At 36.9% G+C, this 26,136-nt stretch overlaps 1 protein-coding gene across 25 annotated transcripts in view; it reads left to right on the top strand.

Annotated features, from left to right (window-relative positions):
- Positions 1-236: 236 nt before the first annotated feature.
- BLTP1 (bridge-like lipid transfer protein family member 1) overlaps positions 237-26,136 on the top strand; it is a 199,021-nt gene continuing 173,121 nt past the window's right edge. For 19 of the 25 annotated variants that reach the window (XM_021101620.2, XM_021101634.2, XM_021101630.2 and 16 more), the window contains exons 1-7: positions 237-492; positions 1,938-2,024; positions 16,085-16,206; positions 19,658-19,774; positions 20,769-20,847; positions 22,222-22,286; positions 24,390-24,576. In XM_021101620.2, coding sequence (XP_020957279.2) covers positions 16,110-16,206; positions 19,658-19,774; positions 20,769-20,847; positions 22,222-22,286; positions 24,390-24,576 — 545 coding nt within the window. In that variant the 5' untranslated portion in view covers positions 237-492; positions 1,938-2,024; positions 16,085-16,109. The remainder of the gene's footprint in view (positions 493-1,937; positions 2,025-16,084; positions 16,207-19,657; positions 19,775-20,768; positions 20,848-22,221; positions 22,287-24,389; positions 24,577-26,136) is intronic. The other 6 variants (XM_084972967.1, XM_084972972.1, XM_084972968.1 and 3 more) reach the window with 1 other exon arrangement.

Below are 26,136 nucleotides of genomic sequence, written 5' to 3'. Positions count from 1 at the left end.
AGTTCAAATCACAGCACATGATTTTTCTTTTTGTTAGCCATCTGTCCCAAACTGTGCTCATCTGTCTTCTGACCTCTGGAAGGCTATTCATTAACATTTTCTTAGACCAGGGAGCAAAAGGACTTCAAATTCGCTCCTAACCTCCGCCTCTAGGCCCAGGCTCCGCCCCCAGCCCGGGGAAAGGGCGGGGCTCAGGTGGCGTGCCTCGAGGCGCCGGCGCCGTGACGTCTGACGCTACCAGTTGACGCAGCCGCAGTGCCGCCCGGCCCTAATTCGGACCCCTCCCATCCTCCTCCGCCCCTCTCTGGGTCAGTGGCTGGGGTCCCGGGCTGGACTTGGGGCAGTGGGCGCGTGTGGTGGGGTTAGAGGGTCTGGGCGCGGACGGAGCTCTGCAGGCCTGGTCCGGCTCAGTGCTGCAGCTGCCGCCCAAGGCCCTCGGCGTCCCCAGGAGAGAGATTAGAGCGGTTCCGGGCCGCCCGGGCGCTCGTTCAGGTGAGGGGACGGGTCGGTCCGGGGAGGGTTAGGTGGGCAGCACTCTTCAGCGTTTCTGTACCTCAGCCTGGTCGGAAACTGGGTATTTTGGCTTTGTCGCGGCTGCCTGCTGCGGCGTTGACTCATCTCTTACTCTTTTGCCATCCTTACCTGCAGCAGGGGGACTTGTACATTGTGTGTCGGAGGTCAGTGAGAAGGCCTGGAAGGGCCATGACAGTCAGATGACTGGGGGCTCAAATGCAAGAGCTGGCCCTGCAGATGGTAATAAGGCGGGTGGGCGACGCCCACTTGCTGATGCGTGGGCAGGACCGTGCACCCTGCAAGTTCAGGCTACAGCCTATTAGCACCGGGTTACAGGAGACCCCATACTGCTTAATACAGGGTCGATTTTGGACCAAGGGCTGTGGATCTGTAGAAACTCCCTTTACTCCCGAGCAGTGGTTTGTTTTGTATTCTGAATTGGTGCTTGCTGAGTCTACACTATGGAAGAGTACATTTCAGTGGAAACATCTTTGACCAAAGGAAGGTGAAGGAAAGTTAATTTTCCTTCTGTGGAATTGTCCCCCTTCTGTCCCTCTTGGCATTAGTTTTGACTGTAGCAAGATAGGGCCGCTTGTTAAAGGGAAAGAGTTCTTGTAAATTTCCTCTGTAAGGAAATCATTGTTTTCCGTGACTGTCCAAGCGTCTGTTTCAGCTGGTTTCATGTTGCTGCTTTCCACTCCGTGCATAGCGATAAAGCTGATTTAAGTTAACTAGATACATGAAGTATAAAAATAGACGAATTAACCAGAATATTTGTTATATAACTGTTGAGTAATACATGCTTTATGTGCATGTTATTTAATCATCATAACAATTCTATCATGTAAAGTCCATGATTACTATCATTTTACTGATGAGAGAAGTAAATCCCATAACCCTAGAAAACAACTTGTCCAAAGTCAGAGCTGTGATTTAGATCAGATAATCAGACTCCAGTTTACAGTTCCTTAATCAGTATGCTTTACCATTCTCAGGCATCTTGGGTATTTGCAAGGTGATTTTTATTTGATAACAAGTGTGCAGGTGCTGCGAATAGGAGGGAAACTGAGGCATCATTCTTGTCAGCAAGTTTGAGAGAACAAGTTTTTCATGGTGACACCTGGAGTGTGTTTTAAAGGTAGAATTTGACTTATAGAACCTCTGACTATCAAAATCATACTCTTTCCATAAGTACAATGGTTTTGAAACCTATAGAAGACTGTAGTTTGGAGATTGTGGTCGTATTCTAGTTTTAGGAGTTTTTCTTGCTCGGAAACTTTAAAGAAGGAGGTGTAATATTGGACTAATATTAAAGCTTTCCTTGCATGTGCGAGTGTACACACAAGTACATTTAATCTGAAATGGTGAAACTGCTGATAAAGCAGAATATCTTGTATAATTGGTTAAAATGGTGTTCTTTTCAGGTTTGTGAAGATGAAGCACTGCAGGAAGGCCTTCTGAAGATCAAGAAAAGGAAAAACAGAACATTGCAGACTGAAAAAAACAAACAGGTAAATATTTGGGGTTTCAATTCAAGTTCAGAGGAAATCGTCTGACTTTGTGCTTCAGCTGTAATTAAACCTGCTTAAATGGCCTAGGAATGGGGGTGGGGTGGGGATAGTGTATAATGTGACCTGCCAATCACTTTACTTTTTGAACTATTGCTCTGTGACCGACAGTTGAGTCATGTGTTTAGCTTGTGTATTGGCAGGAGAAAGCCAAGGGCTCGATTTTATCAAGTGTCAACTTTCTTTTCTCTCTCATTCTTTTCTTGCTCATTAATCTGCCCATGTTATAAAGAGTTTTAAAAAGAAATGAAGAAAATTAATTGAGTTTTGGGTTCTTCATAGAATACTGTACATGGTTGAACTCAGGTATATTTTTTACTATGAGTTCTAGTAGAAGACATGGTTAAAACATGATTAAGAAAAGCTTGGAGTTCCCGTCGTGGCGCAGAGGTTAACGAATCCGACTAGGAACCATGAGGTTGCGGGTTCGGTCCCTGCCCTTGCTCAGTGGGTTAATGATCCGGCGTTGCCGTGAGCTGTGGTGTAGGTTGCAGATTCCGCTCGGATCCCATGTTGCTGTGGCTCTGGCGTAGGCCAGTGGCTACAGCTCCGATTGGACCCCTAGCCTGGGAACCTCCATATGCCGCGGGAGCGGCCCAAGAAATAGCAAAAAGACAAAAAAAAAAGAAAAGCTTAATTCATTTCATAAATACTGAGTACCATATACCAGGATTTTTTTTCAGGATTCAGTTAAGAGTAGTGGTCATCATGGTCCTGGAGAGTACTAAGGTAGTGAATTTTTTTCTAGCAGATAACATTTTTGTGAACCCATACCTTTTTTTGAAGTTTCATATACAAGGATGTTTTTGGTTTATGTAAAAGACTAGGAAAACAACACTACTCACATGATAAATGTTTGTATATATATATAATAAGTCATTTTAGTTAATAAAGGAAGATGCTCTACTAGAGCTACTTTAAGGTACAGTGGGAGACAAGGATTCTTACAAACTTCATTTTAGCATACTCTTTTTCAGGTTAAAGATATCTTCTTATCCATTCATCTGTTGATGGGTACTTAAGTTGTTTCCATATCTTGGCTATTATAAGTAATGCTGATATATATGTGTATATACATATATATGTAACTGCTGTTTCATAAAAACAGTATGAACTGTTTATAAAAACAATGAAACTTTGTCATTTGTGACAACCTGGATGCACCTTGAGGATATTATGCTAACTGAAATAAGATGGAGAAAAACAGGAGTTCCCGTTGTGGCTCAGTGGTTAAGGAATCCGACTAGGAACCATGATGTTGTGGATTTGATCCCTGGCCTTGCTCAGTGGGTTAAGGATCCAGCATTGCCATGAGTTGTGGTGTGGGTCGCAGATGCAGCTCAGATCCTGCGTTGCTGTGGCTCTGGCATAGGCTAGCAGCTACAGCTCCGACTTGACCCCTAGCCTGGAAACCTCCATATGCCGAAGGAGTGGCTCAAGAAATGGCAAACACACACACACACACACACACACACACACACACACACACACACACACACAAAGATGGAGACAGACGAATAACATATGATTTCATTCATATGTGGACTATAAAGAACAAACGAATAAACCAAACAGAAACATAGATACAGAGAACTGAAGAGTGGTTACTACAGGGGAAAGGATTAGGGCAAAATGGGAAAAGGGGATCAACTGTGTGGTAATGCATAGAAACTAAATTTTTGATGGTGAGTGCACTATAGTGTATACAGAAGTACAAATATAATGTACACATGAAACTTCAGTCAGTGTGACCTCAGAAAATAAATTAACATGGTCAGATAGGCAACAATCTGGAGGATGATTTGGAGAGAGATGAGGTCAGAAGCATGGCAGTCAATTGGAGGCCTTGTAGTAATCCAGGTGGCAAATGAGAATTAGAAGCAAAGTAGTGCAAATGGGAATTAAGGCTTGGAGATGGGTTAGATAGATGTAAGATCTCACAAAATTACCATTCTCATACTTTTTATTAGTTATCTATTACAGAGTAAGAAATTATCCCCAAACTTTGTGGCTTAAAATATTTGTTATCTCAGAGTTTCTGTGAGTCAGGAATTTGGGAGTGACTGAACTGGTTGCTCTGGCTTCAGGTCTTTCATGAAATTGTAGCCAAGATCTTGTACTCAACTGGGACTGGAGGATTTGCTTCCATGATGGTTCATTCACCTGGCTGTTGGCTGGAGGCCTCAAATCCTTACCACATGGACCTCTCTAGCACTCGTTAAGTGTCCTAATAAGGCAGCAGGCTTCTTGGAGCACATAATCCGAGAGAGCAAGGAGGAAGCTATGATGCCATTTTTGACTTAGTCACACACACCACTGCTTTGCCATATTCTTTTAGAACTGCATCACTGAGTACAGCCCACACTTGGGAGGGGAATGAATTAAGCTAAGCTCCACCTCTTGGAGGGAGAATATAAAATAATTTTTGGACATATATAAAAACTACCACACAGCTTCTTTCAGTTGTCAGTTTTTTAGTTTTTTTTGTTTTTGTCTTTTTAGGGCCATACCTGCAGCATATGGAAGTTCCCAGGCTAGGTGTCGAATCGTAGCTGTGGCTGCTGGCCTACACCACAGCCACAGCAAAGCAGTATCTGAGCTGGGTCTGAGACCAACACCACAGCTTATGGCAATGTTGGATCCTTAACCCACTGAGTTCAGGGATGGAACCCGTGTCCTCATGGATACTAGGCAGGTTAGTTACCGCTGAACCTTGAGGTGACCTCCCAATTGTCAGTTTCTTTAAGGGGCAAATAAGCTCTTTAAAAATATGTAGACATAGCCTTTATGTCCAAGTGAGAGAGACGTGCAGAAAAGTGGGGAGGTGGTTCAGTGAGATTTGACTCACTTTACAATTTGGCCTCCTTTGCCACTAATTAGGCTCAGTAACTTGATGATGTGTTGCTTCCTGTAGTTTAAAAAAATGGTTGCTGACCTTTGATTTAATGGAGGATTCTTTGGTGGAGGATTCTAAGGTGCCATAGTGGGTAAAATATGAATTTTTTACACCAAAATACGGATTTTGGTAACATTCAATAGTAGCTCCTAAACTAGAATTTAGAGCTAGAAGGAAGGAACTCATTTTTCATAGTAAAGAAATTGAGGACTAAAAGATAATTACAGGCTGATTTCTGTGTTATACTGCCTCATATATTGCCTTATCTGTTTACCTATATTGTATATACTGCCTCATATACAATATGAGAGGCAGTATAACACAGATTCTACAGCGAGATTGTCTAGGTTTTTTTTTTTTTTTGTCTTTTTGCTATTTCTTGGGCTGCTCCCGCGGCATATGGAGGTTCCCAGGCTAGGGGTCCAATTGGAGCTGTAGCCACCAGCCTATGCCAGAGCCACAGCAATGCGGGATCCGAGCCGCCTCTGCAACCTACACCACAGCTCACGGCAACGCCGGATCGTTAACGCACTGAGCAAGGGCAGGGACCGAACCCGCAACCTCATGGTTCCTAGTCGGATTCGTTAACCACTGCGCCGTGACCGGAACTCCGAGACTGTCTAGGTTTAAATCCCAGGTCAGCTCTGTCTTAGCTATATTTGTGTCTAGCTTCTCACAGCAACAATTTGCTCATCTATAAAATGGTGAATTGTAAATAGGTAGTCATTTCTAATTATTAGATCAATAAATAAGTGTATAGAACAGTGCCTGGCACATAGCAAGCAGTGAATAAATGTTAGTTTATGGTAGCTATATTTTATAATGGTAAGTTGATACCATGGAATGAACATTTCAAAGAGTAAGATAACATTGTTCAAAATGTTTACATTCTAGACTTTAGACAACTGACCTTATTGAACTTTGTCATTTTTTATGTATATGTACAGTATGTTTCTGTTCAGCTCCGTATCCTTTTAAAATACTCTGTTGGATATCAGCAGTAGTATTGTGTAAGATCATACATGCATTAAACTTCCTGAAGCAGCCTCTTTTTACAGTATGTACTCAAAAGCTCATTTTCAATTGTAGCAGTGTTCTCAGCTCATAAGAATTGGCTATTAAATGGACCTTTTGGGCTCTTTGCACAGCAGCATGCTAATAAAAAATATTTTCTTTGAACCTGATGAGAGTGTTGGTAAACACACATGGCCAATTTCTTCCTCCCTCTCCCCCATATCCAAAGACCCTATTTTATTGGGTGAGAAGTTTGAATAGGTATTAAGTGGGATTTTCTGGGAGTTCCCATTGTGGCTTAGTGGAAACGAATCTGACAAGCATCCATGAGGACGGAGGTTTGATCCCTGGCCTCGCTCATTGGGTTAAGGATCCGGTGTTGCTGTAAGCTGTGGTGTAGGTTGAAGACGCGGCTTGGATCTGGCATTGTTGTGGCTGTGGTGTAGGCCAGTGGCTACAACTCCAATTCAATCCCAGCCTGGGAACCTCCATATGTGGTGGGTGTGGCACTAAAAAGCCAAAAAAAAAAAAAAAAAAAGAAGAAGGGTTTTCTGATATAAGTGATTTAAGGCAGAAAATAATAGAAGATTAAAGGTCAGATAAGAAAATGGAAATACTAGTTTTATTACAAGAAACCTTTAGGATTTTGCTTTGCCGATGCTAGTTTTTTAAAAAGTTTTTTGCCTTCCTGTGTATCAAGATGGAAGGAATATATAGCATTCTTTTTTTTTTTTCAGGGCCACACTTGTGGCATGTGGAAGTTTCCAGGCTTGGAGTCAAATTGGAGCTGTAGCCAATGGCCTACACCACAGCCACAGCAACATGGGTTCCGAGCCACGTCTCCCACCTACACCACAGCTCACAGCAACGTTAGATCTTTAAACTACTTAGCAAGGCCAAGAGTGGAACCCTGTCTGCATGGATACTAGTCAGTTCATTACCGCTGAGCCATTGCTGGAACTCTTGTTGATGACTTGAAGAATACATTGAAGGTAGTAAATACTTGTGATGGACTCTTTGGAGATGAGTAAAATTTAGAAATCATGGTTTCTTCTAAATTCGAAGAAGCTGAAGTTGGCTCTTTTTATCCCATTGTTAGTAGATGTGCTCTCTACAGGTTTTTAAGAGTTTTGTTTGTTTTTGCGCTTTCTATGAGTATTTAGGTGAACCAACATAAATTTCTGGCTATAGAAGAAAGGCTTGCTAAAGTGCAATATTTTTATTGGATGATATGACTTATTAAATGTTAAAAATTCTTCCATATGTAAGATAAACCATTTTTGTAGCATAGATTGTGATATTAAAAAGTGCTTTACATTTGTTTAGTTTGCTGATTTATACTGTTTGAATTACTGGTCACCATATCTGAATACTACTTCAGCAGTAGTTGCCTGGTGACCAGTGTACTTTGGTATTTGATCTGCTTTTAAGAATCTCAACGGTGTTTGTAGAATTATATTATTTGTATTAATGTGTTCTTGAATGTCATTTATGTCAACTAATTTCTTTAGGTTATAGATTTCCGTTCTTTAGTAAATATATATTTTTCTCTTATAAGGAATGAGATTCATTTTAGTCATTGTTTACTGGTATGCATTTTATTTTTTCTTAGCTTTCACCTTGTGTTGAAGTGGTTTAAAAAAAAAATTAATGGTAGCTTAGCTACCACTGTTAAAATGTGTTTCTTGTCAAGCTATGAGTTTTATGTTTGCTCTTCAAGGAAGAGATGGCCATTTTACAACTTGGAAAGGGGCTCAGATATTCAGTAACTTGCTCAAGTTATTTCACAGCTAAGGAAAAGATAGAGGAAATTGAAGGAGCTTTCCATTTCAAATCTGCTTTAAAGCCTACTCTCATTCCAGGATACCATTTTTTTTTTTTTTTTCTGATTGTTATTTTACCACTTAAATCTGTTGGTCTTAGAGTTAGTTAATAGTTAATATGTCAGACTGTGCTTGATGCATGTAGAATACTGGTGCTGAAAGGGACCTGGAATGACTCTTTCTAGGTAGAGAAGATTATACCTTATCTATTTACCTAAGAGGATAATTGCCTATTTTGTTTAAATTAACAGAATAGTATATTATATGTTGCTTTATGTACACAAAGCTGTTGACCCTGGCCAAATTTGTTAAGGAAACTACATTTTTTTCCCACCATCTCTTTTTTCAAGTTTTCCCATCTTCAGGAATCTCAAGCCTTTTAGGATATTCTTGAGTCCAGCTTATTAATGAGAAAACTAATCTAAGGAAGTGATTTATATTAATAACATGGGTTAATAATTAATGGTAGCTATTATTGATACACTCTAAGGGTATCTTAGCATTTTAAGAGAGAATATTGGTTGGTACTCTGTTTGAAGAAATGGATGGTGGGATTTTTATGCTTGTATCCTGATGGGCAAAACTTTTTAGGCATAGAGGGCTCTTAAAATCACTATATGTTAAGTTCCAGTAGTGTCTTAAATGTAAACGTTTACATATTTCTTTTCCATGAGATGTTCAATTACAGGTCCTTTCTGTATTCTGTTTTGTATATTTATTTGTACAGCATCATAGAATTGGAAGGAGCATCTCAAAATTACTTATTTCAGGCCCTCTGCCTTTTTTTTGGTGAGTGCTCAGACAACTTGGGCTGTTGTAGAAACAGTCAATAAATTTAACACTCTTAAAATTTCATTTTGGATAAAAATGTTGTGATCTGATTTGTGTTTTGTTTTGAGATATCATCATGCCATAGGAAAGGTAAGCAGTCTGTGTGGGCAGTTTCTTTGTGTTGGTATTTACTGAGATCATTGGGTCAATTACCTGGCTTCTAAGTAAGGAGGACATAAACGACTGAAATTGGGACCCCAGCAAAAGTATCTCAAGATAATTTTACAAAAACCAAACGGTAGCTTGAAAGTTTTCAAGTTAAGTATGTATTCTATAACAGTTAATGTAAAATCAGTCGTTTGTCTGTGGATAAACAATGCAGAAATATGTACAAAGTGCATACTTTACAGAATTTCTAGTGCAAAGAATGCTGCTGTGTGCTAATAGGTATTCATGCTTCATGATGATGAGAATGTGAATGCTGATTAAGTTCAAAAAAGAGCTATAAAGTTGATTTACTTTCCAGCTCTTGAAACGCATGTAGTTTCCTTTATGGAAAACGAACTGTGATTAAATCAAGAGAATTTTAGTATAATGGTCTGAAGATACAAATAATTGTGACTTATACAAATAATTGTGACTTTATTGTTGCAGGAGGGATTTGAGTATGATTAATTTTTTTCCTTTATTTTTATTATATTTTGAATTGAGTTATCAAAATGTTGGATGTCCTCTTTTTAAACTCAAGCAAATGAAACCCAAATTTTCTTGAGTGTGAAAAAGATCAGTTAGGAGTTCTTTGGCCTTGAATACAGTGGAAATACTTGCTTAACTTCGTGAGTAGTTTATAATTATGTACTTTCTATAGTGATGCATTTATTTCAGTCATTTATGAAACAAGTATTTGTTGAGAGGCTACTGCATACCAGGAACTTTGTTGAATATTGCATACTCCAATGAATAGGGCAGACACATCCTTAAAGAGATGTTTGGGGTGGGAGGAGACAGACTTCTAAACTGATAATTATAATACAGTGTCATAAATGCTAGGTACAGTTACCACTGTGGGCATCTGGAGTTTACTACCACTGGGGAACTCTCAGAGACCAAATAGAATATACCTCAGAGTTCTCCCAAGCCAAGAGCAGGGGAGCTGCAGGTGTTTACCCACCAACTTCCTAGCCATCATTGACATTAACTCTGGCATTTCTGGCTTGCCCCAAGTACAAACTTGAGCATGTTCCTACAGTCAGAAAGCAGTCCACAGCAGGGTATTATAGGTTTCAGAATGAAGCGTCTTCCTGCATAAAGGTGAGTGTCCACTGTATATGGGCAGGACACCAATGGGATTGGTTACCAGTATCAGGCATTTATACAGTATATTATCTGTTGTGTGCCAGGTGTTCATTGCTCTAAATGCTTTACATATCCAAACTCATCAGTTCTCACAGTTCTCTGTGAGGCAAATACTGTCAGTGTCCTCATTTTACAGATGAAGAATTAGAGCACAGAGAGGTTAAATAACTTACCCCTGGTCATACAACTATAACGTCAGAACTGGTATTTGAACCCTCCTGGTCTAGTACATAGTCCACACTCTTAATGCATATAATGGTCTGCTTTTGGAGCAATACAAAAGCAGGACCTTTTGACTCTTCTGTTTTTCCCTGGTAACTGCTTCCTCTTTCTCCCTTCCTCTAATTTCTTTCCTGCTAGTGTTCTTTACTTCCTTCCTGTTTATAGCTTGCTCATCTCCTGTTTCTAGAGCAGTGCAGCTGTTCTTCCTTCCATTTTTATACTCAGGGCTATCAAATAATTCTTGCTAAGGCATTAACTGATCTTTCTGATGTTTTGATGAAGGCTTTGAGTTTGATATCATTAGGTATTTGCATTTTAACTTTATAAAAGGACAGGGATTTAAAAACTATAGAAAGAAAAACTTGGTGGTAGAATGACAGATGACCAAGTTGATTCTTTTGGGTTGGGAGATACCTATTCGTAGGCCGTAGTTATAAGGAGAGGCCAAGAGATGTGTGCTTGGGCAGGAAAAGCCCCTTTCTCACCTGTTGTGTCCTGTCTTCCAACCACTACCCTCCGTTTTTCTTTTTAAATTGTGGGAAGTATTACATGACAGTTGTAAAACATTTAAATAATAGGTATGAAGAGTGAAAAAAAGTCCTGCTTTACTCATCCTTTTCCTTCCCTTAAACCGCCTCCCAGTGTTCTCCTTTGAGGTGACCACTCATGGCTTTGCTAATGTTTCTGCAGATTGGTAAAAGTAGGTATATATATACACACACCTTACATATGCCATATATATCTATATGGTAGTACATATGTACTACATACAATAAGATAGTCTTTTCTTTTTAAACATAAGTGAACTACTATTCAGTTTGTTGCTCAACTTGTTTTTCTTCTGCTGACATTATGTATATCCTAGACATTTCTCTGTATTATCCCCTGTAGAACTATTTTGTTCTTTTAAAAAATGCTGCATATTATTTTCTATGGCAAGAGTGTACCATAATTTACTTAACTGTTGTTTCCCTATTATTTGACATTTTCCCCTATTTTCTCAGTCTGATATATAATGCTGCAGTGATTATCCTTGAAAAAACATCATGTCTAAGTGTTTCTCAGAAATAAATATAGCCCTAGAACTGAAATATTAAGTCAAAGTCAAAGCATGCTCATTTTTATAGTATCTGATAAATTGTTCTTCTTAAGGCAGTTTACTCCCCTTGACTATGTATGACTACCCATTTCCCCATACTTTTGTCAATATAGTTGTTTGTAATCTTTCTAATTTTTGCATTTATGACTAGTGGCTGATAAATTGTGATTGTCCACAGTTGCTAATGACATTGATTATATTTGTTAATTGCATGTTTATATGTTTCCTCATATTTCTATTAGATTATTTGTATTTTTGGTATTGATTTGTAGGATGACCTCTATTCTTGTAGGACCAAATCAAGCTTTGGTCTTCTATCTCTAAGACTCTGATGATGCAAGGACTAAATGTTTTATTCCTTTCTGTTAAGGGGAGAGAAAATAGGTTAAATGTAGTATTTGAAAAGATTTTAAAAGTAATTCATTTTGGAAAGTAGTCTTGGAGTTCCTGTCATGGCTTAGTGGTTAATGAACCCGACTAGGATCCATGAGGACAAGGGTTCGATCCCTGGCCTTGCTCAGTGGGTTGAGGATCCAGCATTACTGTGAGCTGTGGTGTAGGTCACAGACGAAGCTCATATCCAGCTCATATCCCGTTTTGCTGTGGCTGTAACGTAGGCTGGCAACTACAGCTCAGATTCGACCCTTAGCCCGGCAACTTCCATATGCCGAGGATGCAGCCCTAAAAAGACGAAAGAAAAAAAAATAGTCTTTCTTAGAAAGTTATTTCTAAGAATGGTGGTAATAGTGATAGTATTAAATAAGGAGCTTTGATAAGTCTCTGGTTGGGGCTGTGTTTGGTTAAACTTTCACTTTTCATTTGCTTTTCTTTGTACATCACCAAAGTAATAGTTGCCACAATTTTCTGATGTGGACAGCAGTTTTGAAATGAATGCCATGGATTTTAAGAAGGATGAAGAGAATATATGTGCATCATGAAACTATTAAGAGAACATGTCTTAAAAATGTAGATCAGTGTTACTTATGTAGTAGATAAAAAAGGCAATATAAAATGATGTGATAATTGAAAACAGGTGGCTGTGTTCAAAGCATTATCACTGATTTTATGGATATGAAGATGAATAAAACAGTTTCTCTTGGTTGTATCAGAAGAAAGAGGCAAGATAGATTAGATTCAGGTTGTGCATCTTTGGCAGGAATATCAAGGAAATGAAGCTGTTCTATTAAAAATGCACTATTTTGGAGTTCCCGTTGTGGTGCAGAGGAAACAAATCCGACTAGGAACCATGATGTTGCGCGTTTGATCCCTGGCCTTGCTTGGTGGGTTAAGGATCCAGCGTTGCCGTGAGCTGTGGTGTAGGTTGCAGACGTGGCTCAGATCTGGCGTTGCTGTGGCTGTGGCATAGGCTGACAGTAACAGCTCCAATTAGAGGCTTAGCCTGGGAACCTCCATATGCCTCGGGTGTGACCCTAAAAAAAAAAAAAAAAAAAGTGCACTATTTTGATTTATCCCCAAATTAGATACTTTGATCACTTAATTAATTGCCAACTTTCTCAAAAGTTCCTGTTCTCCCCTTTGTCATTAATAATTATTTTGGGAGGCAGTTATTTTGAGACAGTATGAGTATTCTGTTGCTCATCAAAGTTTAGTTGATTGTATTGGTATGACTCACAAATTTGTATTTATTAAATGGGTTGTAATTTATTATTATTATTGGTTTTAATGCTTAAATTGTCCCAGATTTTGCCAGTGACAGTCTCTTTAATCTGGTTTCTGTGTCCTTCCGACATGTTTCCATCATTCTTTGAACACTGTCCTTTCTGGAAACAAGGCTCATCTTGACTTTTCCTTGCCCTTGTGGAATCAGCCATATATCTTCAAGGAGCCTTTTCAATAGAAAATGTTCTTTTTAACTATCAAGGCTTTATCTGTTGTTTTCTGTTAAAGATTTTTTATTTAATAATTAGACAAATGTTGGTTAAACTGTGTGATACTGCAGTTTTCTGACTTTGCAACTTGAATACCCTCTTTCTACATTCTTTTTGGCTATGGATTATTATGTGATGGGTGGTCCAGGTGATTTTGCATGAGGACTATAGATCCTTTTGCTGGGTACATCACTTTCCCTTGGATTTGATTTAAAACAGGTTCCCTTTTATGTGTAGATCTGAATGCCGGAGCACATCCCTCATGAAGCATCTCTTAGGAATCACAAGCTGCTCTTTTCCTCTTTAGTAGTGTGCTGGTGATACATCTTTAAAATGGTAAAAATAAGTGTGAAATAGGTGCAGATGTTATTTTATAATATGTAAACCATTATGTAGTATGTTAATGTTTGGTTTTAGATTATAGGTCTTGTCAAAATATTTTCTCCTTTTAAAATTATTTCTGTTTTTTAATCTACAGAACTAAAGGAAGGGAAAGTTCATGTTGTGAAAGTTAGTCTCCAGATTTTAAGTTGCCAGTGACACAGTTTTCAAAGCCTTGAAAAATATGACATTTTACCATTTTATTGAAATATAATTGACATATAGCATGTATTACTTTAATATATAGCATAATAATTTGACATATGTATATATTGCAAAATGATTGTCACAGTAAGTTTAGATAGCATCCATCACCTCTCATAATTACAAATTCTTTGTTCTTATGATATGAACTTTTAAGATATATTCTCTTAACAACTTTCAAATATGCAATACAGTATTGTTAACTATAGTCACTATGCTGTTCATTACATTCCAGAACGTATTTATCTTATAACTGGAAGTTTGTACCTTTTGACTCTCTTTCTTATTTCCCCTACCTCAGGCCTCTGGCCACCAACAGTCTTTTCAATATGTGAACATTTTTAAACTCACCTTGTAAACTATAGGAAAAAAATGGTTATTGAAAAAGGTAAATGTTAAAAAATTTCTCTAGCTACTTTGTCCTTAAGGTTTTCATATATCACTTTTTTTTTAAATTTAGGGCTACACCGATGGCATATGGAAGTTTCTAGGCTAGAGGTTGAATCAGAGCTACAGCTGCTGCCTGTGCCACAGCCACAGCAATACCAGATCCATGCCGCATTTACAACTTACATCACAAGCCGCATTTGTGACCTACACTGTGTCTGCGACCTACACCACAGCTCTTGGATGTGCCGGATACTTAACCCACTGAGCAGGTCCAGGGATTTAACCTGTGTCCTCATGGATACTAGTTGGATTCATTACCAATGAGTCAAAACGGGAACTCCCTCAATTTTAATAATAAACATTTAGTTATTGAGCTCATTTAAAAAGAATAGATCTTTAATTTGAGTCTACATTATACCGAGATTTCAACAGCATGGAAATATGAAATATAGTAATCTCTTATAGATAATATCTGCTGTCTCACCCAGTTTTTAAACATGTTTTGTGGTCTGTGAAGATAGGATTTATGGTGAGTAAGCAGAAAACATTTTAAAGAAGTTCACAAGCCAGCTGTACTGAACTTCAATTAAAAAGTTGTCCTCACATATTCTTCCTGCTTTAAAATCTTTTTTTGTGGTTGTCTAGATTTTTTTCCTTCTGATTTATCACAAAATAATTTTTTTATAGGTGGGTTGGATTAGTCATGTTGTATCATCAAGCAGTAATTTTCTTATTTCTTAGATCATAAAATAAGAACTTTCATTCTTCACTTTTTGCTCATTCTTAGTACATATATACACATATCAAATACACACATATACCTTTACAAAATGTACATACATTTTTCATGTCTGCTCACAATTTGATGTTATATTGTAATACAGTCAAATACCTGAGCATCTGATAGCAGGAGATATGCTTACTGTCTAGACTCTATCCAGAGTGAATCCAGAGTAAGAGGATTGTTCCCCCTGGAATATTGGGGAATACCCATTTGATGGTGGTTAAGAAGAATTAATATGATTTAATGTATAAATATCAAGTGGCAGCTTTTGGGACAAGTCTAGATGAATTTGGCTAATGTAGATGATTAATAACTTACTCTCTCATTGTTGAGATAAATATCTTTGATTAAATTTAAGAATAATAATATCCCTCCTATTTTAAGCTAGAGTATAGTAACTGAACCTGAGTCTCTATTCATACTTAGAATGGTGAAATCAGAACATTAAAAATATGACACTGGGAGTTCCCATTGTGGCGCAGCAGAAACAAATTTGACTAGTATCCATGAGGATGTGGGTTCGATCCCTGGCCTCGCTCAGTGAGTCGAGGATCCAGCGTTGCCTTGAGCTGTGGTGTAGGTTGCAAAAGCAGCTGGGATCCCCCCTTGCTGTGGCTGTGGCCTAGGGTGGCAGCTGTAGTTCTGCTTTGACTCCTAGCCTGGGAACTTCCCTATGCCATGGGCACAGCCCTAAATTAAAAAACAAACAAAAACACAGTTGTTTTTCATTTTATGTAGTAAAGTGGACATGTTTTTTATTGTTATATTTTTGCATTCTTGTCATTGAAGGAGCCAGAATGTGATTTAGTAACTTTCACATTTATTAAATTTACCTTTTTCGGAGTTCCCATCGTGGCGCAGCGGAAATGAGTCTGACTAGGAACCATGAGGTTGTGGGTTTGATCCCTGGCCTCACTCAGTGGGTTAAGGATCTGGGGTTGTTGTGAGCTGTGGTGTAGGTCACTGATGTAGCTTGGATCCTTTGTGGCTGTGGCTGTGGTGTAGGCCAGCAGCTGTAGCTTGGTTCCTTTGTGGCTGTGGTTGTGGCGTAGGCCAGCAGCTGTAGCTCTGATTTGACCCCTAGCTTGGGAACCTCCACATGCTGCTAATACAGCCCTAAAAAGCAAACAAACAAACAAACAAAAAAACTTTTTCCTCCCTTTCTTGTCTTTAGATGCTCTTCTAGAAAAACTTCAGTGATGGATCAAAGGAAGAATGAGAGTATTGTACCTAGTATCACTCAATTAGAAGATTTTCTTACAGAACACAATTCCAATGTTGTTTGGCTCCTTGTTGGTAAGTAGAATATATTTTCTTATACTTTAGTGATAGTTTTTCATGTATGAATTAACAACTGCCAGATTTTAAGCAGTGGTCAACTGAAGTTAGAATGTTTATAATATCATTTGTTTATTTTTTGGAAAGAAGATTTTATTCTATGTTTCTATGAACATTTGCTCTGGAATCTGCTCTGGAAGGCTCTTTTCTTTAGACTGCCTCCTTGTCTGACCTAGGGGAAGTGGAATGAGAAGAAAGACATTGAGCTTATTAGCTTATCTTTGCTGTTTCAGGTTTGCTCCTCCATTCCCTGTATCAACTTACATGCAGACTTTTATCTGTTGTATTATAAAAGTGATAAGTCCTCATGGTAAATATGTTTTTGCCTTATTATCCTTATCTCTTTGCTCACTTCTTAGGCACTTGGCAGTGGGCATTTCCAATTACAATTTTTTTGCCTTATATTCCAGAACTTTTCTAGGTGTATACAAACAATACAAAACAGTGTATAATTAAATTGCAGGGAGAGGGAAGGAATGTGAGTGAATGAATTAATATGAATACATGAGAAGGAGAAATACAAACATAATGCCAAGGGAGAGATTGCTTACTATATAGGCTGTTACTACCTGGGAAGTTTTTCTGGAGGATTAGTGTTTGATTTGAATTTTAGCATAGGGATTAGAAAGGAACAGAGAAGAAAATAGGAAGGGTAAGATGGGTGAGAGAAGAAAGGGGGAATAATGGTAATATTTATTGAGGTAATCATTGGTGGTATTTATTGAATGTCTTCTGTGCCATATACCACAGGCATTTTGCATATATCGTCTCACTTAAAGGTAGGTGTTATTTTCCTCTTGAGGGAATCGAGGCTCATAAAGATTAAATAATTTACATAAGTTACATAGCTGTTTTTTTCTGAGTACAGACAGGCTTATGCTTCTTTCATGACACCATAGGATGTGTGGTAGGATTACAGGTGGAGGTGAAGTTTATATAAAGGGAATTATAATGATTCATGATTTGTAGGTAGGATTGGATTACTGTTTAAAATTCAAGCTTTTTTTTTTTCTAATTGATGAACAGGAACTGTTGTAAATTATCATTAATGAAAACTTTAAAAAAGTAAAATAAAATGCAAAACATTAGCATGAAATGTAATTTCATAAAAGTAGCATTAGAAAATTACCTTTTAGTTTAAGTAAAGGCAGCCTTCTTTCTTATTTCCTATGTGTCCCCTCTTTTTCACCGAGAATGTCTCTTTTTCACATTGTACGTGGCTTCTTTCTTTAAGGTGAAAATACTAGCAACAACAAGAAAAACATTGAGGGGTTGTTTAATGCCTCTGTTTTACCAGTGGCTTTAGCTACTGAAGTGGGGGGTGGGAGACGATACATTGAAAAGACCACAATTTCCAGGTGGTTTAGTATAAGAGGCATATGTTCTCAGCAAATACCTCTTGCCTTTTTAAAGGGCCCATAACAACCTGCCATGCACACAGTGATTTACAATAAAAATTAATACAAAATGACTTAAAGCTTAAAACATAATGTCCTCTCATCAAAATAGCTGTTCAAAAGAATTATTCTAGAAATAATTTTTATGGACAAGTTAAAACACTTGCTACCTCAAAGCTATTACTGTCAGTTTAAGCTACCTTGAGGAATGCTGTGACCGCTTTGTTTTATCTAAGTTAAATAATTTTTTTAAATTATGAACTGAATATGATGTTGCTAAAAGGTTACACACATTAAATTGCTTTTGAATCTTGAAAATGGTTATACTTTTAAAATAGAAAAGTAAAAGAAAATTTATCAAAAAATGCTTTCTTGGAGTTCCCGTTGTGGCTCAGCGGTTAATGAACCTGACTGGCATCCATGAGGACACAGGTTCAATCCCTGGTCTCTCTCAGTGGATTAAGGATCTGGTGTTGCCATGAGCTGTGGTGTAGGTTACAGATGTGGCTTGGATCCCATGTTGCTGTGGCTCTGGCATAGGCCGGCAGCTACAGCAGCGACTGGACCCCTGGCCAGGGAACCTCCATAGGCTACAGGTGCGGCCCTAAAAAGAGAGAAAGACAAAAAAAAAAAAAAAAAAAGCTTTCTTGTGTTTTGCCTTTTGTATATTCATAAACTTGTTTTGGGGGGGGAATATTACATTTTATAAGTGACTATAAATTTTCATAAAAAATAGTCAAATGTAGACTATCATTTACTATAGCGTACTTAATGGCATTCTTTTTTTTGTTTGTTTTTGGCTTTTCTAGGGCTGCTCCTGTGGCATATGGAGGTTCCCAGGCTAGGGGTCTAATCGGAGCTGTGGCCCCCAGCCTATACCAGAGCCACAGCAATTCGGGATCCGAACTGCGTCTGTGACCTGCACCAGAGCTCACGGCAACGCCAGATCCCTAACCCACTGAGCAAGGCCAGGGATCAAACCCCAAACCTCATGGTTCCTAGTTGGATTCGTTGACCACTGAGCCATGACGGGAACTCCCTTAATGGCATTCTTTAAAAGTGGGTTATTGTCATCAATTTCAGCAAAATAGTGTAAGGTTACCTATATAATATAGATATATCTTTAAGTAGGTTAAAATTCTCACTTCTTTCCAGTAGTTTTTTTTACAAGCAGAGACAGTTGATTTTTTTAAAAAGTGACATTTCTCTGATGTAAGAAAAATCATTAGCTTTCTTTTTAGGTGAGTGCAACTTTTAGGAAATAGCTTGGGAATGAGCTTTTAGCCTAATAAAAGTAGATTCTTTTTTCCAGAATATTTAGAAATACTGGCTTTCTCTTCCCAGAATATCTTTGTATATGTCTAATAACTAAGATAGTACAAATAGTGAAAAAGGAAACAGAACAAGGAAAGCAGTTTTACTTGAAACAATGATTTATTTATTTATTTTATTTTATTTTTTGTCTTTTGTCTTTTTGTTGTTGTTGTTGTTGTTGTTGCTATTTCTTGGGCCGCTCCCGCGGCATATGGAGGTTCCCAGGCTAGGGGTTGAATCGGAGCTGTAGCCACCAGCCTATGCCAGAGCCACAGCAACGCAGGATCCGAGCCGCGTCTGCAATCTACACCACAGCTCACGGCAATGCCGGATCGTTAACCCACTGAGCAAGGGCAGGGACCGAACCCGCAACCTCATGGTTCCTAGTCGGATTCGTTAACCACTGCGCCACGACGGGAACTCCGAAACAATGATTTAATTGATATGATTGGAATCTATGTTTTTATGGCTAATAACTAAGGAGAATGAAGAAAGTTGAATAAAGCAGAATCAAACTCTAGTTTTAAATAATCAACTATTAAATTATAAGCGGACAAATTACCATATGAAAGTAAATCCTATCATTTCTGAACATGATAAATGATCTTTTACTAACAAATTTTTATTAAAATATTAAGGCGATTGAAAGGAAACAGTGAAATTTTTTTTTTTTTTTTGCATTTTTTTTCTCCCAACAGCTACCATCTTGTCCTGTGGATGGATTATTTATCTCACATATTATAATTCTCGCAATGTCGGTCTTATTTTAACACTAGTTCTTAACAGATTGTATAAGCGTGGCTATATTCATATTGGTAAGTTTGATTTTATCTTCTTTGTAGTTTGGAGATGTATATTGTAAATTAATATTTTATAAACAGATAGTAGCTTTAGAAACTTACCTGTGTTTCATGAAAGTTAAATTAATGTAACTGAAATTTCTCTCACATAGCACTCTGACTAGAAGAACTACCATTTGGTTACATCCTATAGCTCATTCTTATTTCTTAAAATGTTTCTTAGTAAGCTTTGACTTTTTTTTGTTTATAAGAGATACTCATTAAAATAATTTGAAAAATCTAGGCACATATAAAATATGGAAATACAAATTTCTTAAAATTCCACCAGCCAAAGAAAATTTCTAATGCCCGATAAAGTTTTGCGTTTTTTTTTTTTAAACTGATACTTAATATAACTGTAAGCAGAATCATTTTGTGTATTTCATTTTGCAGGCTGCTTTATTAATTTAGTTTGACTACTTACAAATGGAAAGTTCGCAAAGAGATGGGAGGATGTAATAGGAAGTTACACGCTTTGGAAAGCCCTAAACCAGTGGGAGAAAGGGCTGAGGGGTCACCTGTTAGAATGTTTCTAATCTTCATTAGAGTTTAATACCTCTTCATGGTTATAAATAAAGCTTCTCTCAAACATAAATAGTCTTTCATTAATTAGAGGTAATGACTGGTTCCTGGAATCACCCAGACTAATGGAGAAGAAAGGTGAATTAGTCACAGCTTTAAGTTTATTTAATGGCTGTGCCTTATTAGGGGAATTATCGATAGGAAGCAGCTATTTAACTGATATCCTCAGATAGTTATTTAGTAGCTCAGTTCATAGTGTCAATATGTATGGCCCTTTTTTATATTTGAGGAAAAAATGAGAGAGTATTAGTAAGGATGTTAGGAAGCGGGCAGGGAGAGAACATTTAATTATTGAATGAATTGAATGCTAAGATTATTTAAAGCTTTAAGGGCTCTACTATTTTTCAAAATGATTATATTAATTGCTCTTCTTTTCCCCCTACAACAGGCTCATTTTCTTTCTCTGTTCTTTCTGGAAAAGTCATGGTTCGTGAAATCTATTACATTACAGAAGACTTGTCTATTAGGTAAAAAAAAATAAAGAATCCATCTTCAACAAATTTGAGATATTATAATTTTTTTGATTATTAAACTATTGAATATCATTTGCTTTTACATATTAAAATGTTGCATTTTTCAAATAAAAAATCATAAACATAAGAAATTATTATTTCCAGTGACTCATACCTGGTGAATTAATTTTTTCTAATGTTTCTCTCATTGGATTAATTTCAAGTTAGACTGACAAAAAATTGGGTAACAGCTTATAGAAATGAATAATTTTTTATCATCACTAGTTTAAAAATTGAACCATTAGATTACCTAACCATTTTTGTTGTAGAATTCATTGTGGTCATTCGTTATATAAGCATAGGTTGGGAATATTGATAATGCCCATTTATTAGCTCCATATTATATGTTTTCAGAATTGTTTAGCCTTTTTTAACATTTCTGATTTTGCCTTAAGGAAATGAAAATCTGAATATAGTAAGAAATGGTAGTTCTCTCTTCTATAAGCTTTGAAAGAAAAGCTTAGTCTATTTTTATGATTTTATTAAAATTTGTTACTTAGCTGAAACTTGCAAATTTTCAGTTAGTTGAAAACTGCTAGGGTTTGGCAGCACTCATATCTCACTTAAAACAATAGAGACAAATTCTTCATGAGTCTAACATTATTTCCAAATTAAAAGTAAAAAGTGGAGTTCCTATTGTGGTGCAGCAGAAACGAATCCGACTAGAAACAATAAGGTTGAGGGTTCAATCCCTGACTTGCTCAGTGGGTTAAGGATCCGGCGTTGCCATGAGCTGTGGTGTAGGTCACAGACACAGCTCAGATCTGCCATTGCTGTTTCTCTGGCATAGGTCGGCAATAATAGCTCCGATTAGACCCCTAGCCTGGGAACCTCCATATGCCGCAGGTGCGGCCCTAAAAAGATAAAAGACAAAAAAAAAAAAAAAAAAAAAAAAAAAGTAAAAGTAAAAAGTAAAAGTTAGGCTGTAATTCCATCCTTTTGGGATATGAATGAAGGAAAATCTTTAAAAGTTTCCCTTTAATGTTGCTAATATCTCCCTTTCAAGATTTGGCTTTCTGTTTGTATACTTTTCATACCACTTAAAAATATCACTTAAAAGGAGAACTTTTTTTCTGTTAACACTTAATTTTTTTGTTAAGTGTAGTCTGGTATTACAGTTTGCCTAAATAGAAGAATCTAACTTAGAGCTATGCAAATCTTTTCCTTGCTTAATTTGAAGATTATGAAACAGGTAGGTATGCTAGTGTCCTGTTGAAATTTTTCCGTATTTCCTTATTATCATTTGCCTGCCTTTTATAATAACTAACTAGGAAATGAGTTAAGTAAATTGTTATTTAAGTTTTCGTTTTTATAATTTATCTTGCTTAGAATTCAAGATGGATTTATAATTTTTCGGTGGTGGAAAATGTATAACCCAAAGCAGAAGCAACATGGTGAGTTTGCATTTTTTCATGTGTTTGAGATCTTCTATCATACAATCCTAATTTTCATTTGTAGATATTGAAATGTTTCACATTTTATAATAGATAAAAATATTTTTAAAAGCTTTGGAGTTTATAAAATTCTGATTTTAACACCCCTTTGTTGAAAAATCCTTCAGCAGCTTTCCTCTTGTACGGTTAAATTTTGTTACTTTAGCCTATTATTTATTTAGAATTTTTCCTCTCCATGACTCTTACCCACATTTCTAGCCTTACCTCAACCTCATACTGTGATTAAAGTGGCCTTCCTACACTTTCTTTTTTTCCTGCATTGATACTGTTGTTTTAAGAATTTTTAAATGATTTTTCTTTTATCCATTATAGTTGGTTTATAGTGTTCTATCAAGTTCTGCTGTACAACAAAGTGACCCAGTCACACACACACACACACACACACACACATTCTTTTTCTCACATTATCCTCCATCATATTCCATCATAAGTGACTAGATATAGTTCCCTGTGCTGTACAGCAGGATCCCCTTGCTTGTCCACTACAAATGCTATAGTTTGCATCTATTAACCTCAGACCCCAGTCCATCCCACTCCCTTCCCCTACCCTCTGGCAACCACAAGTCTGTTCTCCAAGTCCATGAGTTTCTTTTCTGCAGAAAGGTTCATATGTAATCTATATTAGATTCCAGATGTAAGTGATATCATATGGTATTTGTCTTTCTGACTTACTTCACTTAGTATGAGTGTCTAGTGCCATCCATGTTGCTGCAAATGGCATTATTTGGTTCTTTTTTATGGCTGAGTGGTATTCCATTGTGTGTATATACCACATTTTCATCCATTCATCTGTCAAAATGGCTTAAAGACTTAAACATAAGACAAGACCCCATAAAACACCTAGAAGAGAACATATGCAGAACATTCTCTGACATCAACTGTACAAATGTTTTCTTAGGTCATTCACTCAAGGCAACAGAAATAAAAGCAAAAAGAAACCAATGGGACTTAATCAAACTGACAAGCCTTTGCATTGACAAGCAAAGGAAACGATTTAAAAAAAAAAAAAAAAAAGACAACCTCTTGAATGGGAGAAAATAATTTCAGGTGATGCAACTGACAAGGGCTTAATCTCTAAAATACACAAACAATTTACACAACTCAACTGCAACAAAACCAACAACCCAGTTGAAAAATGGGCTAAAGACCTGAGTAGACATTTCTCCAAAGAAGATATACAGATGGCCAACAAGCACATGAACAATGAGTGCTGTCTCTGTAGCACCTTGGATTGCTGCTGAGACATGGTTTGATCCCTGGCCTGGAGCAATGGATTAAGGATCCAGCATTGCCGTAGCTGTGGCATAGGTCACAGCTACAGCTTTGGCTTCATTCCCTGGCTGGATCCCTGGCCTGGGAACTTCCCTATGCTGTGGGTGAGGCTGAAAACAAAACAGAACAAAACATGTATCACTTGTAACAAAAGAGAGCACTGACTGTGGTACCTGTCTTCTGCCCCTTTTTGGTTGCTATGAGATGCATTGTCTTAGATTATTTCCTTAGTAGAAAGTAGCCTCTCCTATCACTTTATAGGTGGATTTGTTAATTACTGTTGTTACTTATATTTAATGTAATTATGTCTTTTATTTGAGATTATTGTTTGAATCTTTTAGCATTGTGTAGTTTTAAAAAATAAACTAGTGTGTCTGTAATGCAGAAGTTCAAATACTAATGTGATGTGTAAATGCATCATACTTTGAACATTTTAGTAGTATATTTTAATATACACTGATGGCTACATTGGGATAAAGTTTTACTCTGAAAGTAGACCATACTGTTCTTATCATAAAATGTTTAAATTTTGTTGTTATATAACCAGAATGTAGAAATTCAGATTGTTTTTAGAATGCTAGATTGAAATACTGTAGTAAATCAGCTTTTTTCTTTTGCCAGTGTTTGATTATTTTTAAAATATGATTCTCTTATCATAGGATTTTGTTCTAAAATAAATTGTTCAATTAACTATCAAGTAACTTAGATTAATTTTGACTAAAGTTTTAAAAATGTTGAGTAAATGTTGTTCTCTGTAATTGGCATCTTTAGATCCAAAAGCAGAAACCAGATTATACATCACAGTCAATGACTTTGAATTTCATGTCTATAATCGTTCGGGTCTTTATGGACGTCTTCAAGAATTGTTTGGTTTGGAGCAAACAATAATTCCACCCAAGAAAGAAGATGATAAAACACGAGAAAATGGAAGAACAAGAACCCAGTCCAAAATTGAAAGGTTGATTGTCACATGCGAATTTATTAATCTTCAGCATTTAAATATTTGCTTTTATTAGAGTGTTATTGACATTATCCACCTAAACAGCCTAATCTTTGCAGATTATCTACAACTTTTATTCTCATAAATAATTATATAATTCTTTAGGAAATTCAAACAATACAGAATTATGTAGTTTATAAAAAACAGTCCTGGACTACTTCTGCTCACTGGTTCTACTTCCCTCCATGTCGATAACTGTTGCTCTTAATTTTTATCCTTTTGAGTGAACATACATAAATCTATACAAACAAACGTATTTAAGATGCATATATGATTATATGATTTTGTTTTATCTGTTTCTGAGCTGTCCGTTCTGTTTCATTGACCTATTTGTCTGTTCTTTCACCAGTACTACAGTGTGTTGATTCCTGTAGCTTTACAGGAAGTCTTGAAGTTGAGTAGTGTCAGTCCTCCAACCTTATTTTTCTCCCTCAATATTGTGTTGGCTATTCTGGGTCTTTTGCCTTTATAAATTTTGTGCCTTGTAAACTTTATAAACCTTCTGCCAAAATAATTTACTGGGATTTTGACAGAGATTGCATTGAATCTATAAATCATGTTGGGAAGAACTGACAGTGTTGTCTTCCTATCCATGGAGATGGATTACTCTTTGGTTATTTAGTTCTCTTTGGTAGCTTTCCTCATATTTTATAGTTTTCTTCATGTAAATCTTGTATGAAAATTATTAAATTTATACCTAAGTATTTCATTTCCCGTGGTGCTAGTGAATGGTATTATGTTTCTGATTTTACATTCTACTTGTTCATTACTGGTACATAGGAAAATGACTAATTCTTGTATATTATTAACTTTGTATCCTGCCATTTTCTATAATCACTTAATTTAAGGGTTTTTGTGATCAGTTCTTTCAAATTTTCTTGATAGATGATTGTGTCACCTGCAGAGAAAGTCTTACTTCTTCCTTTCCAATATGTATACGTTTTCTTTCTTTCTTTTTTTTTTTTTTTTTTTTTTTTTTGTCTTATTGCAATAGCTAGAACTTCTACTACAAAGTTGGCAAAGAGTGGTGAGAGGGGACATCCTTGCTTTGTAGCTGGTCTTAGTGGGAAAGCTTCTAGTTTCCTCACTATTACGATGTTAACTGTTGTTTTTTTGGTAGATATTCTTTATCAAGTTGAGGAAGTTCCACTCTGTTCCTTGTTTACTGAGAGGTTTTAATCATGAATCATTATTGGATTTTGTCAAATGCTTTTTCTGCATTTGTTGGTATGATCCTTTCATTTTTCACTTTTAGCCTCTTACTCGATTTTTGAATGTTGAGCCAGCCTTGTATACCTAACAGGTTTTTTTGTTTGTTTGTTAAAGTAGATGATAGGACACTTATCACAACTAAATATTTAAAGGTATTAGGTCCTAGGCACTGAGCTGAGGTACTGGGGCCACCAAGAATATGAAAACTGTTCTATCTTAAAATTTATAGCCTACTCAGGGGTTAGAACAATTAATAGTCAATTTTAGTGCAAGAGATATAATATATGGCCAAGAATAGAATTCTCT

The sequence above is a fragment of the Sus scrofa genome, chromosome 8, assembly GCF_054392235.1.
Source record: "Sus scrofa isolate SSC_HxYL_T2T_F1_AM1 chromosome 8, Sscrofa_HxYL_maternal_Yorkshire_Landrace_v2.0, whole genome shotgun sequence".
NCBI lineage: Eukaryota > Metazoa > Chordata > Mammalia > Artiodactyla > Suidae > Sus > Sus scrofa.
This window is presented reverse-complemented; position numbering and strand designations above follow the sequence as displayed.